The sequence below is a fragment of the Anomaloglossus baeobatrachus genome, chromosome 1 (genome assembly GCF_048569485.1).
Source record: "Anomaloglossus baeobatrachus isolate aAnoBae1 chromosome 1, aAnoBae1.hap1, whole genome shotgun sequence".
Lineage (NCBI taxonomy): Eukaryota > Metazoa > Chordata > Amphibia > Anura > Aromobatidae > Anomaloglossus > Anomaloglossus baeobatrachus.
Genome location: NC_134353.1, coordinates 649,155,987 through 649,176,029, shown reverse-complemented (window position 1 = coordinate 649,176,029; position 20,043 = coordinate 649,155,987). Strand labels below are relative to the sequence as shown.

General features: G+C 41.9%; 1 protein-coding gene across 1 annotated transcript; it reads left to right on the top strand.

Moving 5' to 3' along the window:
* The first annotated feature begins 17,981 nt into the window (after nt 1–17,981).
* On the top strand, nt 17,982–18,905 carry LOC142245469 (olfactory receptor 6B1-like). The gene has a single exon (XM_075318235.1). The coding sequence runs from the start codon at nt 17,982–17,984 to the stop codon at nt 18,903–18,905; it is 924 nt and encodes a 307-aa protein (XP_075174350.1).
* The last annotated feature ends 1,138 nt before the right edge of the window (nt 18,906–20,043 follow it).

Sequence of the window (20,043 nt, the reverse complement as noted above, 5' to 3'; positions counted from 1 at the left end):
AAATTGTAGGAATTGTACACATTTCTTTACAAACACTCCACATTTTAGGAGGTCAAAAGTAATTGGACAAATAAACCAAACCCAAACAAAATATTTTTATTTTCAATATTTTGTTGCGAATCCTTTGGAGGCAATCACTGCCTCAAGTCTGGAACCCATGGATATCACCAAACGCTGGGTTTCCTCCTTCTTAATGCTTTGCCAGGCCTTTACAGCCGCAGCCTTCAGGTCTTGCTTGTTTGTGGGTCTTTCCATCTTAAGTCTGGATTTGAGCAAGTGAAATGCATGCTCAATTGGGTTAAGATCTGGTGATTGACTTGGCCATTACAGAATGTTTCACTTTTTTGCACTCATGAACTCCTGGGTAGCTTTGGCTGTATGCTTGGGGTCATTGTCCATCTGTACTATGAAGCGCCGTCCGATCAACTTTGCGGCATTTGGCTGAATCTGGGCTGAAAGTATATCCCGGTACACTTCAGAATTCATCCGGCTACTCTTGTCTGCTGTTATGTCATCAATAGACACAAGTGACCCAGTGCCATTGAAAGCCATGCATACCCATGCCATCACGTTGCCTCCACCATGTTTTACAGAGGATGTGGTGTGCCTTGGATCATGTGCCGTTCCCTTTCTTCTCCAAACTTTTTTCTTCCCATCATTCTGGTACAGGTTGATCTTTGTCTCATCTGTCCATAGAATACTTTTCCAGAACTGAGCTGGCTTCATGAGGTGTTTTTCAGTAAATTTAACTCTGGCCTGTCTATTTTTGGAATTGATGAATGGTTTGCATCTAGATGTGAACCCTTTGTATTTACTTTCATGGAGTCTTCTCTTTACTGTTGACTTAGAGACAGATACACCTACTTCACTGAGAGTGTTCTGGACTTCAGTTGATGTTGTGAACGGGTTCTTCTTCACCAAAGAAAGTATGCGGCGATCATTCACCACTGTTGTCATCCGTGGACGCCCAGGCCTTTTTGAGTTCCCAAACTCACCAGTCAATTCCTTTTTTCTCAGAATGTACCCGACTGTTGATTTTGCTACTCCAAGCATGTCTGCTATCTCTCTGATGGATGTTTTCTTTTTTTTCAGCCTCAGGATGTTCTGCTTCACCTCAATTAAGAGTTCCTTAGACCGCATGTTGTCTGGTCACAGCAACAGCTTCCAAATACAAAACCACACACCTGTAATCAACCCCAGACCTTTTAACTACTTCATTGACAGTTGTAGCTGTTCTGTTTTGTCACAAGTCAGCTTATGGGATCACCAGTGAGGTCTTCTCAATTTGGCCTCTTCAGACCTAATCAAGATCGAGCGCTCGGAGAAAAAGACCAGCATCCATGTGGGCATGATCAATTTTCTGTTTATTTAACCAAAGTACACTTTATTTATACCGTTTACAGATCAATGTGATATTGCAAATAAGGCTTCTAAGCTGGACTTTACAAGTTGCTCATATGACCTTTAAGTTTTAGCAAAGCAAAAATGTAGAGTCATGCATATGAGATAAGAAGAAGATAAGAAGAACATTTAGAGACAAAATAATCCTTGAGCATGTCTCTTATTCCGAAGGCTCCATAATGACTATGAACTACCCCCAGATATACTTACTAATAACAATAAAATATCTTTAATGAAGAAATATAGAAACTATTAACCCTTCTATATCAATTTCCCCCTTTTGTAAATGGTATAACCTTCACTACAGGGTCAGTAGGCGTCCAAACAGGAGCTGCTGGCTCATGGGCCTAATACCCATGAGGGGTCTTCCTACCACTTCACCCATCCACCCTCAGTGTGGACACCTACTCCCCGTCAGTAGAGGCCATTTGGGGTCCGTAGTAAACTACAGAGGGTTCAATACTGAAACTCTTAGAAACTCTTAGAACATACATTATTCAGTAGTTTAGCTAACGCATATATCAATGCTTTTACAGCTATATAAAGCAATAGACAGAATAACAATATTTGCATACAGGACTGTATAATGCCAGAAACCCAACCTGCTAGGCCCTTAAACCAATTAGCTGGATTCATAAAAGAAAATGTATTTCCTCACCAGGAGTCTTCGCTGGAGTCATCCATATATATACATATATACATATAATAGGAGAACAGACAAAAACTGGTGACCATGTATGTAGATACACACATAGACACAAACACACGGAAACAATCATTGTCCTTTCCACAGATAGCAACATCATTATATTGAATACTGAACCATAATCCATCGTAGGTAATGGGGCCTGAATGAGGGATCTTAGTCTTTACTTTGGTAACTGCACCCTCAATGTCCGGATTGTATTCCATCCACCACGACTGTCGCCTAGGCTGTGTGATATTTAGCTGGAACCAGGGATTAGTGACCTTTCCAGCTGTGTGTGCATTCCATCCACCACGACTGTCGCCTAGGCTGTGTGATATTTAGCTGGAACCAGGGATTAGTGACCTTTCCAGCTGTGTGTGCAGATCCAACAGTCTTTTGGCTTTTCTCCTTCCATGTCCTCAGTAAGAGAAATATGGTGGCGAATGAGTTTATTATCCCAGTCCGTATTTAAAAGTTCGCTCAGTGTCTTTGTTTGGTGCAGCAACCCTGCTACACCTAGCAGGATAATTAGCAAGACTGTCATTCTGCCGGTGGAGTGACCTCTTTACAGTGACTGGCGTGGATCCAGGTGGGCTTTCCCTCAAGTTTCACTGAGGTGGATGTGGTCAGCTGGACTTGGAATGGGCCATCAAAGCGTGGATCTAGGCTCTTTCTCACGTGTCTGCGCACGACCACCCAATCACCTGGATTCAGCTGATGCACATCTGCACTTGCATTGGGATCTGGAATGGATGAAAAGACATGTTTATGCACCACATTAAGTCTTTCCTGTAAGGCCTGGACGTAGGCTGTCATAGTGCCGTGTTGCATCTGTAACACTTGTGGAAAGTAGAGACCTGTTTTTGGGGCACTACCAAACAGGACTTCAAAAGGAGACAAGCCTGTCTTTCTATATGGAGTGTGTCTGACTGAAAAGAGTGCCAGGGATAAGCACTCTACCCAATTCTTTCCTGTCTCTGCCATGGCCTTTTGAATTTTTAGTTTAAGTGTCCCGTTTAATCTCTCTACTTTTCCACTGCTCTGTGGATGATAAGGGGTATGGACGCCTGCTCTATTCCCAGGGCCTGCATAATGTCCCTCATTATTTCTCCAGTGAAGTGTGTACCCCTGTCACTTTCTATGGCTTCTGGGATGCCATACCGACAGACTAGTTCCTCCATCAGTTTTTCTGCAGTTGTTTTATCATTTGCACATTTTACTGGATAGGCCTCAACCCATCCTGAGAAGAGATCTACACATACCAGGACGTATTCATACACTCCTACCTTGGGTAGTTGTATGTAGTCTATTTGCAGTCGTTGACACGGTAGAGCGGTCTGGGTGTTGCTTTCTTAGGGACTTTTACTGTTTTACCTGGGTTGTGTTGTGCGCAGATAATGCAGGATTGTACGTGTTTGGAGGCTACGTAACTGAAGCCAGGAGCGATCCAGAAGGCATTCACCTGGTTACACATGTGACTTTTTGAGGCGTGAGTGGGGCCATGTGTTGCTTGTGCCATCATAGGGAACAGGGACCTTGGTAAACACAACCTATCCTTACTTTCCCATACTCCATTCGAGTTCAGCCCAGCTCCCATTTTCCCCAGTGTTCCTTCTCTGTTTGGGCAGCCTGATGCTGGACGGATTTCAGGACATCCAGACTCACTGTGGCTGGGACTTGCTGGCTCCCTGCCACTATCCTCTGATCCCTAGGCCTCTTTGCCGCTGCTTTCGCAGCTGCATCCGCCCTTCTATTGCCCGCTACCTCCAGTGAGTCACCTTTTGTGTGTGCTTTCACCTTAATGATGCCAACCTGGACTGGTAACATTAGTGCCTCCATTAACCGGTTTACCAATTCTGCATTTTTTTTTTTTTTTAATAGGCTTACCAGCTGACGTAAGAAAAGCTCTACTTCTCCAGATAGGGCCAAAATCATGACAGATCCCAAATCCATAATTTGAGTCTGAATAAACATTAATTTTCCTACCTGATCCCGCTCTACACGCCTCAATGAGCGCTGTAAGCTCCGCCTCCTGCGCGGACATGTGCGGCGGGAGTGGTTCAGCTCGGATTACCTCATGTGAGGATACTACAGCATATCCAGTGTAGAATCTCCCATCCAGGTGGTATCTGGAGCCATCTACAAAAAAACTCAAAATCTGCATTAGTAATAGGTGTATCATAGACATGTGGAAAACCTGCTGTCTCCTGACTCATCAGCTCTATGCAGTCATGCTCGTGCGTCATGTCAAAGTATTCATCCTCACTTGCTACCATTGTCACCAATTCCCCCTTTTCTGAATCTACTGGCAAAAGGGTGGCTGGATTCAGAACATTACACCTCTTGAGGGTGACATACTCAGGAATCAGAAGGGCACATTCAAGTCTGAGCTGTCTGGCTATAGACAGGTGTTTCGGTTGGACTTGCACAAGTATAGCATGAATGTCATACGGGGAGTAAATTGCTAAGGGAAATGTCAATGTGATCTCGCAAGCCTTCCCTAGCAGTACTGCAGCAGCCGCTACAGCATGGACACACGTGGGAGACCCTCTGACAACTGGGTCCAATCGCGCTGAGTAGTAAGCTATTGGTCTTTGTTTGTCACCATGTTGCTGTGTGAGGACGGCTGTCGCATGCCCTCCCTGTTCTGTGCAAAACAAGAAAAATGGTTGATCGTAATTTGGAATACCCAGGTCCGGGGCAGATACAATGAGTAGTTTAAGGGAATGAAAGGAATCAATAGCTTCCTGAGTGAGGTCAAAGGGGTCAGATAACAGACAATCATAGAGGGGTTGCATCATTTGCGAGGCAGACCTTATCCAAGACCTGCAGTATGACACTAAGCCCAAAAAGGTGCGCAGTTGCTGGTGGGACCTGGGTAAGGAGAGATTTTGGACTGCTTGTTTTCTCTCCTCAGTCAGGTGTCTCGTACCTTCAGAGATACAGTGACCCAAAAATGTTACCTTTTGCTTACAGTACTGTAATTTTTCACGTGAAACTTTGCAACCATTCTCTGCCAGAAAACACAGCAAAGAAATTGTGGCTTCTCTGCAGGACGTCTGGTCTGGACAGCAGAGCAAAAGGTCATCCACGTACTGCAATAGCGTAACCTGTGGATGAGGCGGTTGCCACCGCTCCAGAATTCCTGCCATAGCTGTAGAATAAATGGTAGGTGAATTCATTCCTCCTTGCGGGAGGACTGTCCACATGTACTGTTTCCCCTCATGTGTGAAGGCAAAAAGATACTGACAGTCAGGGGGTAGAGGCACAGAGAAAAAGGCATTTGCCAAATCAATTACTGTAAAACATTTGGAGGTCCCTGGGATTTGTGACAGTAAGGTATGTGGGTTTGGAACAATTGGTGTTACACTCTCAGTGACAGCATTGACAGCTCTCAAATCATGCACCATTCTGTACGTGTCAGGGGAACCTTTGGGCCCTTTTTTTCCTTGATTGGATACAAGGGAGTGTTACAGGGGGGAGGACCTTTGTACTAGAGCCCCTGCTTGCACATATTCTCTGGTCAGGGCCATTGATTTGGCTGGGCTTAAGGGATACTGTTTTATCAAGGGAATTTCAAACACCAATCCCTCCAGTCCCTTCGTGGTCACCAGTTTCCTAGGCCAGAGGCAAAGGAGGAGGGAAGGAAGGGGGAGAGTCAGTCTGCTCCCTCTCCTATTTGGGGTTTTTGCACTGTCTGGCGTAATGTCCATTCTGTCCACAATTCCAGCACTGTACGGTCACTCGGTCACCTGGTGCCCTCCCTCTCTGCTTCCACTGTTTTCCTTGTGCTCTAGCATACATAACTGGTCGCTTGCATTTTGTCAGTTCAACCCCCTTAGCTACTTGCAGAAGGTCTGTTGGGTCCATGTTTCTCCACTCAGGTCTGGCTGTCTGTACTGCTTCTCGTAAAAACTTATTCATACCGTTAACAAATATACTCATCAGTATTTTGTCATTAAGGGAGGTTCTGACTTTGTACCCCACGTCTGCCCACTTCAGCTGTAACCTCCAAAAGTACGTCTCTATACTCTCCCCTTCCTGCTGTATTACGTCAGTCAGGGAAAGAGGGAAAGGTTGGTCTTCAGGGTCAGATAACTGTTTTCTTTCCTCACCGTCAGAGTAATGTCCAGCTTCCTCCCCAAAACTCAATTCCTTCACTACCTCTGTCTCAGTGTCAGCGTCCTCTGTCATCACATGTGATCTGGTTCGAACAGGAGTTAGTGCAATCTGCTTAGGGCGAGTAACACTACACGTAGCACAAGTACCTCTCCAGTCTGGGTTTTTCTGACTACAATGTTTACAAGTCCATTCATCTGGTCTGGGTTTCTGATCATGTGAAGGGGGGGGCGGTAGCAGTCACAGTTTTTGCTCTTGGTGCATTAAAACATTTATAATACACTTTACATAACAATAATATAATAATACATCCCACTGTTGTTTCTTTACATCCACAATGCTGCACCTCTTCCCTGAATCTGTGCCATTTCTCAACATACAAATACCCACACTCTGGCATGTCTGCCTTTCTGAGTATCGGTCTGACATTTTTCACTGCTTCCTTGACTTTCCTTTCTTGCACTATCTGTTTGGCTGTTTTGGATCCTGCTGGAGCCCCACACTGCACACTGAACAAGTTGCCCATGGCTTCAACTTATTCCCACACAGCCCACCTTTCTGCAAATGCCCTCTCAGTGTCCCTGAACCTTGTTAACAGGCCACACGTCTCCTGGCAAGTCAGAATGGGCTCTCAAGTGGTAGCAAGAAGGCTCAATCAGCATTCACTCTCACCTGCTACACTTGTAGGGCGTATTGGGAAGGGTTAAAAACCTCTCTCACCCAATAGACCAGATGACTAAAGCAGGAAGGACCAGGTGTGATAGTCCTCTCACCTGCTAGACCACCTCCATGTAAGTGGGAAGGCTACAATGCTCTCTAACCCACTTCTTCAAACCTGATGTGCAGTTGGGTACTTCATGCTGGTCCTTTACAGAGTATTCCAGCAACGAACGTAAGAGTTAAACCAAAACAATTAACACAGCTGACTTCTCACAGAGGGCAGAAAATCGCGCAGCTGTTCACTTGACCCCTCCCAAAAGAATGTCAGCCAGCGCACAGTTTGTTTAGCAAGAGTGTTATCTCGTCCGGATTCAGCTTCCCAAAACACAATCCTAATACCCACTGGTATAATACACAATCCCTGCAGAAAATTGAGACTACTTATATACCTTCACAGCACTAATATTCTATTTTACTATAAAACCTTCATCCCCATTTTGAGGGGAAGAAACACACAATATCTCACTATAAGGACAGATCCCAGGACAACTTGTCCTACTCATTCATTGATTCCAGAAGCATATGTAACAATACACCTTCCAAGGATCAGTTAACCTCACATGCAAATAAAATTATCTAAACCGCTCTTGACACTGATGGGAAAACATACATATGTCAGGTATCCACTCAAATACTCTATATGGCTATGCCCTGTGACATTTCACAACCGGAACATCTTTTCACAGTCCACAGTATGACCTATAACCATTAGACTTATACATACATATTATTTCACCAAGTCTCTTATCTCAATTACTTGTCACTTTGTTATTCAGAGGCTTCTCATCAATATACAACAACCTATTGCCTGCCTACTTTATCTAGGCATTAATATGAAACCACTTATGAACACATATCCCTAGACCAGTGTATTGCCCATCAAAGATGCAAAGATGACCAAAGCAAAACACAAAACACAGCAACACAGCAAATGTAATTATACAGAGACTGTCCCAAATTCCGTGCTATGCAATCTATGCAATCAGTTAATGGACGGACAACAGATTATCTTATTACTCTATATTTCAACTCTCATTCAGACATGCATAAAAAAACAATACTCACTGGTGATGCCAGAGTTCTTGAACCGTGTGTACAGCCTTACCCAGAATATTCGGGAAATCAGAGAGAGTGAAATGAAGTGTAAGAATAAAGCTTCTCACCTTGCTGCAGCTGAAATTTCACTGTCTCAAGAGTCCCCAAAACTTCTTCCGAATAGGCTGGTTGGCCACGGCCCCACGTTGGGCGCCAAAAACTGTTGTAGCTGTTCTGTTTTGTCACAAGTCAGCTTATGGGATCACCAGTGAGGTCTTCTCAATTTGGCCTCTTCAGACCTAATCAAGATCGAGCGCTCGGAGAAAAAGACCAGCATCCATGTGGGCATGATCAATTTTCTGTTTATTTAACCAAAGTACACTTTATTTATATTATTTACAGATCAATGTGATATTGCAAATAAGGCTTCTAAGCTGGACTTTACAAGTTGCTCATATGACCTTTAAGTTTTAGCAAAGCAAAAATGTAGAGTCATGCATATGAGATAAGAAGAAGATAAGAAGAACATTTAGAGACAAAATAATCCTTGAGCATGTCTCTTATTCCGAAGGCTCCATAATGACTATGAACTACCACCAGATATACTTACTAATAACAATAAAATATCTTTAATGAAGAAATATAGAAACTATTAACCCTTCTATATCACAGGTTAACGAGGGAGACGCCTTCAGAGTTAATTGCAGCCCTTAGAGGCCCTTGTCCAATTACTTTTGGTCCCTTTAAAAAGAGGAGGATATGCATTACAGAGCTATGATTCCTAAACCCTTTCTCCGATTTGGATGTGAAAACTCTCATATTGCAGCTGGGAGTGTGCACTTTCAGCCCATATTATATATATAAATGTATTCCTGAACATGTTTTTGTAAACAGCTAAAATAACAAAACTTGTGTCACTGTCCAAATATTTCTGGACCTAACTGTAGGTGGCAGATGGTGGTTTGGGCCTAGTAGAAGCTGGACCCCCGGAGGCAGGGAATCGTGACAAGGGGCCCAGAACTGTCGAGGAGGAGAGACAGCGGCCTTGTACCATCACCGGGCTGGGACCAGGGCACGACGGGGTATGTGGACCCTAGGTCAGGGAGTAGCTTCAGGCAAACTGACAATTGACCCGACGAGAACGGAGTCTTCAAGATCCGCTCTCCACTCACTCCAAATCGGGGTACAAGCGCAACGAGGAAGATAGGACTTTCCACAAAAACGGTCTAGAAAATCCCATGCATGAACCCTGAGAGCAAGCTCCCACAGTTAGCCACACTGGGGAGCGGGAGCCGACTAGTTTTATGTTACCGGGGCCAACCAAGAAGTGAACTAATTGCCAGGAGGAAGGTCACAGATCACCAGGCAACACCATCGGGGATGGGACCCAAACTAGCTCCCCTCAGCGCAGCGGCGTCCAGAACTTTGGTTTATCCAGTTGTCGGTGTCAGCTTTTTGGACTGTGTGAGTACGAAAGTGTCCATCTTGGCTCCCCACGGCACTCCCCAACCACCATCACCGAGTCCCGGGGCATTCCCCCTACCCGTGGAGGGTTCCAACACCTGGCTGTCCCATTCCATCACTCCCGGGTACTCCGAGTCCCAACTGCAGCGGTAGTACCCCTAATTACCACATACAACGTGTGGCGTCACTAACTCTTTTACATCCCCTGTAAATACCACCCCTTCAGTTGAGTGGCCGCATGACCCCCGGGGTCCGGACGCCCCTCGAGCCACCGTGGATCCAGATCCAAGCAGCCCGGCTGCTGACACGGGGGCGGCACACTTGTTCTGAGTGGAATCTGTCCTTTAAATTGCTGCATGATTTTGGCTACTGTGCTGCAGCTCGGTTCAGGGTGCTGGCAATCGTCTTATACACTCGGCCATCTTTATGTAGAACAACAATTCTTTTTTTCAGATCCTCAGGGAAGTCTTTGCCATGAGGTTCCCTGTTGAACTTCAAGTGACAAGTATGAGAGTGTGTCAGTGATAACACCAAATTTACTATACCTGCTCCCCATCAAATCTGAGCCCTGTAACACTGAGGAGTCACATGACACCGGCTGCTCCACCACCGCTGCTCCCCACTGGTGAGATATTATAAGATGCACTAGGATTGTAAGACAGACCCTCATTTTTAACAATAAAAGCAATTTTTGCTTATTTTCCTCCTCTAAATTTAGGGTGCGCCTTATAATCTGGTGCGTCTTATAAAATGAAAAAATATGGTACCTTTTTGAGGGTGTTATATGAATGTGAGTAGCCTCAACCTTTTGAGTAACTTACCATCTTTACATTAATGACGGCAAAAATTAGGAATAGAAATTATATTTATGTATCTTATTGAAGAATTTACAAAGTCCACAACAACCAATGCAATCGGTGGTCTATATCTTCAAAATGTAAAGAAAGAAAAGCCTGCAATTTTTTCCCTAAGGTATGGCCATTCATTTCATTTCTTTCAAAGTCGTAATCCCAGCCTGTATATTACTTATTACTCATGTAAATTATCTATTACTCTAGAGTAATCGTTCTCTATATATAACAATAAAATGCAGTAAGCAGTGGAATAGCAGAATTGTAATTTTATGCCTGTGCTGTAAGGCCATAATATGAAGTAAAGTACAGGTTACATTATTTTGAAAGTAAATCTAGTAATGGGCAGTATATATGTAGTGATCTATCTATTAAAATGAACTATAGGTGAGTAAAAAAAAAACAACAAAATCTGACTTGAATAACCCCAATGACTATAAAGTGTCAGTGTACATTCTGTCAAGAAATTTGACAGCTTAGGTAGGAAAAGCAATGACTTGTGAATAACATCTTAGTATAAGAACGCTAATTTTAGGCTTTTTCGTTACTCTCTTTAATTCCTAATTAATTAATTAATTAATTCTGAGTTCTACAGTCATATAATAGGAATCAAAATCTGACACGTTAGTATTTGGTCAATATTTTTCATCTCAATTTGTAAGCCAAAATTAAGAGTAGTCCATACAAACAATCGGAAGATTCAATTTTTTTCTATATTTTTTAGTCACTACAGACATGGGCTTACAGATTCTGATGAAATACATACAAAAAAAGTGACATAGGAATAAAGCAAAAGTATGTGAAAATGCCTTGTCTACAAAGTTTATATTTTTAATGTGTGGCCATCCTAAAATGTTCCAGACTGTCTAAAAATATTTTTGTCTAAAAATGGTCATTTTACTTAAGTTCAGACTAATTAAAAATGTACTTAAATTTTTGAATTTTGATATTAATAATGTTCTTTGCATTTGTAAGGTTAGATTTAAAAATCTAACACTTTAGATTCATCTTTAATTGTTATTTTAATTGTTTTCGTCACCCAGAATATAGCTAAATTTTGGGGGGAATTGTGAAAATTGTGCTTTTATGTAATGCTTTTTGTCATGTTTGGCCACAGGATTAATGCATTTTAGAGAGATAACATACTGTTTTTATTAGGTTGCTGCTAAAACCTATGTTGGTCTTGACAACATAGAAACTGAGCAGCACTGCCGTCAGTCACTTGACGAATAACAGTACTGTTTACATCTGCAATTGTTAGAGGACAGTGGGGGAACGTACAAAATTATGACATTCAGGTGACCAAAACTTTTTAGAAAATGTTGGGTATATGTGTTGAATTTTCCTTTTTTCTTACTTTACAAGTGATCAGTGTTTCATTTGCTTCAGGTCCATTTATTTCATACCAAAATGGAAGGTAATCTTGCCAGAACAAAGCAATAGAACTTAACTTATCTGGAAATATGACCATGTGGATGTTGACATAGGTAGTTTACATTACAAATCTGTATTGTCTTTTAACAGTAGGATCTATCCAAATGACAAGCACTGAGCTAAAAAGTAAGACAGTCGTTGGTTTGAAACCCCAACATGGGAAAGGTTTTGCTGCTTTTTAGATGCAATATGTTTTCAATATTGTTAAAAAAACCTAACGAGACGATAATATGTAGAACAATGTCAATAGGTGAATGCCCATTAGGAAAAGCCCAGAAGAAACATTGCAAGAAGCTGATGTCTGTCTGTGCATCACACTTGCAGCAGGTCATAACAGCCAGAGGGTGCTCTATTAAGAAGAGTGTATCAATTCGATGCAAATTGAATTGATGTTGTATTTCTAGGAATTCTCTGAATCCATCAAATTTGAAAAAAATGACCACCACCATAACACACATTGCAGATAATTCCATCAGCCATAGAGAGTTCACATGATCTGGGTCTTCTTTATAATGCCATGTAACTATCATTTTATATGGTAAAGCACAGTCAATAATGAGTGACTGTAATAGGGTATAAAAAAGCAGGGGAGTAACAAGGAATGCTTCAGCTCACCTGCTGCCCTGACTGTGATGCCTTGCGGGTGCCTGGAATCCACCGGTGAGTCCCACCCGGTTATGGACAAATGTAGAAGGAAGAAAACGGATCTGGCACAAATTCCTCTTGAAGTAAAATCATCAAAGTCTTTATTATAACCATTAAAAAGTACCGTGAAGACCAAAAATAGATGTTACAGCATGAGAACTTTACGTGTTTCGGACTTTATTTTAAAACTCTTTAAACAGACACTTATGACTAAGGACTCTCTCGTGGTTTTAAAATGAAGTCCGAAATGCGTAAAGTTCTCATGCTGTAACATCTATTTTTGGTCTTCACGGTACTTTTTAATGGTTATAATAAAGACTTTGATGATTTTACTTCAAGAGGAATTTGTGCCAGATCCGTTTTCTTCCTTCTACATAAAAAAGCAGGGGCAGGGAATGCAGCCTCCATTTTAATGTGACTCGAAATGGTTAGACGACATCACAGCTCAGCAATAGAATTAGAAAGCCATAACACTGAATAAACATTACAGATAGTATGTGACAGCACAACAATAGTATGTCACAGCACAGCAATGAAGTGGAGAATTCCATTTACCATTGTCATATTAAAATGTATATTAGTGTGTGTGTATGTGTGTGTGTGTGTGTGTGTGTGTGTGTGTGTGTGTGTTAACCCCTTCACTTCCGGCTTGTTTTCATCTTCCTGACCAGGCCACGTTTTTCAATTTTGAACAGAGTCACATTGTAAGGTAATAAATCTTGAATACTTCAATGGATCCCAGTGGTTCTGAGATTGTTTTTTGTGACACGTTGTACTTTATGCTAGTGTCAAATTTTGGTCTATACTTTTAATTTTTATGCCCTTAAACAAGAGAGGTATACCAGACAAAATTAATTAATAACATTTACCATGACTTTACATCTGCATCATTTTTAAAACACTTTTTTTTCTTGGAAGACGTTAGAAGGATTAAAAGTTTATCAGCAATTTCTCATTTTTTGAATACAATTTACAAAACCAATTTTTTAGGGACCACATCACATTTGATGTGACTTTGAGGTTCCTTGTGACAGAAAATACCCAAAAGTGACACCATTCTAAAAACTGCACCCCTCACACTGCTCAAAACCACATCCAAGAAGTTTATTAACCTTTTAGGTTGTTTACAGGAATTAAAGCAATAGGGAAAGAAATAATAAACATTTAACTTTTTCTCACAAAAGTGTTGCTTTTGCCCCAAATTTATCATTTTCACAAGGGTAAAAGAAAAAAAAATAAACTGTACAATTTGTAATGTTGAGCAAGGATTTCCTTGCAGTTATGTGACAAATTTTCACTCAAAAACGCATAAAAAACACAATAAAAATGCACTGTGTGCATACAGCCTTAAGGCCCAGTCACACACAACGACTTACCAGCGATCCCGAAAACGATGCGACCTGATAGGGATCGCAGGTAAGTCGCAGGTGAGATGTCACACAGTCAGATCTTACCAGTGATGCAGGAACAATACAGGTCGCAGTAGCGATCTATATAACGATCTCAGCAGTCACTGTGACCCTGTCACACAGTGTCAAACACAGCGATGTGTCCTGCCCAGCAGGACATCACCTTTGAAGAAAATGGCCTGGACCATTCTGCAACGACTAGCGATCTCACAGCAGGGGCCTGATCGCTGGTAGGTGTCACACATAACGAGATCGCTAGCGGGATCGCTACTGCGTCACAGAAACCGTGCCTCAGCTGCGATCTTGTTATGTGTCACGGTACCTTTACTCTTCGGTTCAGTTAGATTACAGCGATATCACATTTATAACACTTTTTATATTTTGTTGTTTTTTTACAATAAAAGCAATTTTATTGGAAAATAAATTGTTTTTGCATTGCTATATTCTGAGAGCTATAGCTTTCTTATTTTTATTTTTATAGATTGGGCTATTTTAGACACGGCAATACCAAATATATATACTTTTTTGTTTATTTTTTTTTTACATAAATATAAGTATTTATTGGACTAGTATTTGTGAATTATTTATTTGGGGATTTTTTTTATCTTCTTCCATTTTTCACTTTTTTACTTAGTTTCTCTATGGGATTTTAGCTTTTATTACTCTGATCATTGGTGTATGTAATGCATTGCAATAGACATGAATTGCAATATATTACACCTGTCAGTGTAACACTGACAGAATGCCTCTTAGACCATGATCCTGGAATAGTCTAAGGCTATGTTCGCACGTTGCGTCGGAGTACCTGCAGTTTATTCTGCACGTTTTCCTTCCCTTGGTTTTTGACCAAATGGCTTTTGACCATTTTTTAGCACTAAAAACGCATTCGTTTTTACCGCGTTTTTAGTGCGTTTTTAGCGCTTTTTACCTGCGTTTTCACCTGCGTTTCTGCAGATGCGTTTTTTAGATCAAGATACTGAGAAATAAAGTTGAATTAGTCAAAAAGAATGAAAAAAGAGAAAAAAAGTATAAAATTAAGTTTTAATAAAACTATATGGGAAATTATCAATTTTAATGAAAAAATAGTGGTTATGCACATTTTATCAGAAAAATAGGTGAAGTTTATAATTTTTTAACATATAAATTTTCGGTTATTGTGTGTGTGTAAAGGAACATTAGAACCCATTCATTTTTGTCCAGAAAAGCATGCATTTTTGGAGCCAAAAACGCAGTGGAAAAGCAGGTAAAAAGCATGAAAAACGCAGGAATTGTGATTTTGGTTGCGTTTTGCCATTTCTCATTGACTCCAATGTTAAGGAAACGCTGCAGAAATGGCAAAAACAACTGACATGCTGCTTCTTTTTCAGCATGGTTTTTGACCACAAATATGCAAATTAAACGCTGCAGAACAAAAAGCAAAGTGCAGACAGGATTTCTGCTTTTCCCATAGACTTTGCTGGCAATCAAAAACGCATGCGTTTTAGCGCAAAAACGCTGCTGCTAAAAACGCTGCAGAAACGCGGAAAAAAATGCAATGTGCGAACATAGCCTAACAGGCAACCATAGCTGGCAAACCCTGAGGTCATTATTTCACTTTGGATTGCCATTACAATGGTTGTCAGCCTGCAATTACATCATGTGTGGTGATCGGGTGAGAGAGGTAGACCTTCCCTCTCCCAGACTACTAAATGCTGTATTTGCTATTGAACATGGCATTTAGGAGGTTAAACATCTAGGTGCAGTGTGGACACTGGCCCTGGCTTTGAGAGCAACAGCTTGGCTCTCACTTAAGCAGAGATCCCGGCTGCGATCATGCAGGCAAAGCTTTTGTGCGCACATGATCCCCATGACATACCTATACGTTATAGGTAATTAATCCCTTCCCAACCATGATATATAAGTGTTACATCTCGTGGCTCTCCTGAGGCAGTCTCCCATTCCTTGCCTGCCACGAGCACTCCTGCTCAGCAGCGCCGAAGGTCTGCCAGACTGCGCAGTGTGCAGGAGATACCTTCTCAGAGAGGCAGCAGAAGGGTGACACCTAGTGGTTCTCCTGTTACAAGGAGTGAAGCGGTCTCCCATTCCTGGCCTGCCGCAGACTCTCCTGCTCAGCGGCCCCGAAGGTCTGCGAGGCTGCGCAATGTGCAGAGGTTTACTGCTCAGGGAAGCAGTGAGATTCCCATTATCTCTCCACATTGTGAGACCGAGGATCCCGCCTCTATTTCCCAGAGGCAGGAGGGTGAGCATGTGCAATGCGTGGTGGGTCCTGATTCGCTCACTGACGTCACACGGCTTGATGACAAGGCTGGTGACGTGGTGAATCCTGACTGGCCAGGCTGGGACGTCGTGGACCCTGATTGGGTCAAGTCCGTCATCTCCGCCTCGCGCCCGCCCTCGGGTGGAGCTGCACCTCCTTAAAAGCTCCCCCTGCCATCATGGCGGCGCGCGACCGTCCTTCTATGTTTGGATGTCTGGCAGCGTGCTGCCACGCCACGGCTTGGCCCTTGCTGCTCCGGCAGTACCTCGTTTGCAGGCCGTGTTCCTGTCCCAGGTGAGCTCCTCAAGTCTCCATTGGACTCACCTGGTTATTGAAAGCACACGTGCGTGGGCACCTCTGTGCTACCCTCGTGCCATATTCTCGTGACTTCCACTGGCACACGTGCGTGGGAACCTCTGTGCTTCCCCGTGCAACAGGTACACCGAGCCGTGAGATCTGTGCCATACAACCCTCACGGGTTAGGGCAGATCGGTGTACATAGATCGTTTGTGACATTCCAGACGATCGCTAGCAGCAACCCGCTCACTCTTCACCCACCATAGCGGCGGTCCCTTACACCGCACAGTGGACCTTGACCGGCGGAAGCAGTCCATTTCCCATCTTGGCACGCTTCCCCGGGTCCCCCTCGTAACATATAAGTATGTCAAAGGCAGTGAAGGCATAAAAGTCACCTTGATAATAAAGATCATAAAAGGGATTGGATACAGACCTCAGTGTGTTATACATGTCTTTTACGTGCACTTGCAAATTGCGGTGAACCAATTTATCCCAAAATAAATTTTGGGTAAAAAATCTCCAAGGCAGGAGAACTAAAATTTCAAAAGTTTCCATTATCACTAATGCTCTGCTAAATACTAAAGAGCTAATAATCTTTGAGACTGCAGTTGTCATTAACAATAGTTTTTTTGTGTTGAATTTAGAGAAACCCATTGTTATATTAACTGGGCTGAGCTATTTAAAATGTTGTTGATTTTGTTTTATTATTAGAAACAGAAGAAAATGTGAGAATTTTTCTAACAAATCGAATTTGAATTTGGGGTTGAATTATTTTGATTGTAACTGAATGTCACTGATCATAAAGGAAAACATAAATCTTCGGTGAATAGACAGTAGTGTACTGTGATATGAACTTTTATTTAAACCTTCTGTTTATCTATAAAAGCCTTATGTGGCCAACATTCTTCTGAATCCTGGAGACATTCTAAAAAACGGTTGTCTACTTCTTAATTACTCCAGTGTCCATAATAAAATAAATTCACTTGATATCTACCCCACAGAGCAGCACTGTCCTTGTAATATTGGCTGCTGCCGAAATCAAATGAGATTGTGTTATTACATGACCACTGCAGCTAGTCAGGATCTGATCATTGGCTGCAGCAATTCAGTATTCCAGCAGAGTGGAGTCTGGGACACATGACCACCAGGAGACACAATGCTGATAAAGGAGAACGTGCGCCATCCCTAAAGGTAAGTATAAAATGTTTTAAGCACCAAGAGTGGACCATCCCTTTAAGCTCAATTTCATTTTTCTATGTCATATACATTATATAACATTTACATTATGAATTCTTTCTCCTATCATTTTTGTTAAATTCTTTTTATTGTGCATGAAGACAAAAAAATAAGTACAAAATTAAGTGTCGAACCCCATGTTGAAACTAAGTTCTTTAGATATTGATATATTTGGGAAAAATTCACTCATTTTTTTCACCTTTTTTAAGCCATAGCCAAAAATGAATCCTGTAATATGAATAATATATATTTCCCGACTGTGTTTTAAGCCTATAATCCAAATTTGTAACATGCAAGTCTTATATTTAGTTTCCAACAACCCATAATACCCAACATTATACATGATATTACAGTGCTGAATTCATTTCTTGAAATTAGAAGAATCACTTTTCAAGAGAGTGAGAATACTTCTTCAATAAAAACTCATGGCAAATCAAACTAATGTGAAGGAATTCATTATCCTTGGATTCTCCAACATTCAGGGATATCAAAATGTTCTGCTTTTATTTTTCCTAATAATGTACATGACTACTCTCTCGGTAAATTTTTTCCTCCTCATTTTAATTAGATTTGTTCATCAACTCCATAAACCCATGTATTTCTTTCTTGGAAATTTATCTTTTCTTGAGTTAAGTTATGTTACAGTAACTGCCCCCAAAATTATAGTGGATATCCCAAGAAAGATAAAAAGCATTTCCTTTTCTGGCTGCATGACTCAGCTGTTCTTCTTCACTTTCCTTGGTGCCACTGAGAACATTCTTCTTGCTATGATGTCTTTTGATCGATTTTTGGCGGTGTGTTACCCTCTGCGATACACAACCATTATGAAACATAGGGTTTGCTTTATTCTACTGTCTGTATGTTGGGTTCTTGGCTTCCTGACCACTTCATTTCCAATTATCAAAATATCACAATTACATTTTTGTGGTCCCAATGAAATTAACCATTTCTTCTGTGAAGCTGCTCCTTTGCTAAAACTGTCTTGCTCTGACCCTTACTTCAAAGAACTGACCGTTATAATCTGTGCGTCATCAGTCATTCTCAGCTCAATACTATTAACTATGATGTCTTATGGATATATTCTTCGAACAATTCTTAGAATTCGATCAGCTACAGGAAAACATAAAGCGGCTTCTACCTGCGCCTCACACCTCATAGTGGTTACAACTTTCTATTCCACAACATTCATTATGTACATTAAGCCTACTGCTAGTCATGGATCTCTAAACAAAGTAATGGCATTGTTCTACGCTGTCTTCACTCCACTTGTCAATCCATTTATATACAGCTTACGTAACAAGGAAGTTAAAGACGCTCTTGTACTGTTTTTGAAAAGAAGAACTTTATAAAATATTTACTGGGTTTTTTTCCTTCCAGAGATTTTATATGACCAAAAGTTTGTTTGTGAATGATCCTAGTATGTGCCAAATAGCCACTTTGTTATTTATTCATATTACAATACCCAAGTATATGCTCTCACATGTTGTCACATAACTCAGGTATAACTGTTGGCCCCTGGCAGTGATAACATTACGTCTACCAGTATAATGTCCTACAGCTCCTAGTCCGTGACAAGTCAATAAGTCACTATCTGTTGCCACTCTTTGAAGATTGTGTGCTGATAAACACACATAAAGTACATGGACTTAGCATATAGTAGCTGGATCCACACATACAGTATATTCCTCACATTTTGTAAATATTTTCTTACATCTTGTCATGGGACAGCACTGAATATATGACACTTTGATACAAAGTAGTCAGTGTTCAGCTTGTATAAAGGTACCGTCACACTAAGCGACGCTCCAGCGATCCCAACAGCAACCTGACCTGGCAGGGATCACTGGAGCGTCGCTACACGGGTTGCTGGTGAGCTGTCACACAGGCAGATTTCACCAGCAACCAGTGACCAGCCCCCAGCCAGCAGCGATGCGGGGAAGCGATGCTGCGCTTGGTAACTAAGGTAAATATCCGGTAACCAACCCGATATTTACCTTCGTTACCAGTGCACACTGCATAGTGCTGGCTCCCTGCACTCCTAGCCAGAGTACACATCGGGTTAATTACCCGATGTGTAGTCTGGCTATGTGTGCAGGGAGCAGGGAGCCGGCACTGACAGCGTGAGAGCAGCGGATGCTGGTAACGAAGGTAAATATCGGGTAACCGAGGGAAGGGCTTCTTGGTTACCCGATATTTACATTGGCTACCAGCGTCCACAGAAGCCGGCTCCCTGCTCACTGCACATTCAGTTGTTGCTCTCGCTGTCACACACAGTGATGTGTGCTTAACAGCGGGAGAACAACAACTAAAAAATGGTCCAGGACATTCAGCAACAACCAACGACCTCACAGCAGGGGCCAGGTTGTTGCTGGATATCACACACAACAACATCGCTAGCAACATCGCTGTTTCGTCACAAAAGTCGTGCCTCAGCAGCGATGTTGCTAGCGATGTTGCTTAGTGAGACGTGGCCTTAACAGTGTAAAC

What these genes read in the sequence shown, in the direction of transcription:
- LOC142245469 (XM_075318235.1), top strand. Translation starts at nt 17,982, where the DNA reads ATGGCAAATCAAACTAATGTGAAGGAATTCATTATCCTTGGATTCTCC.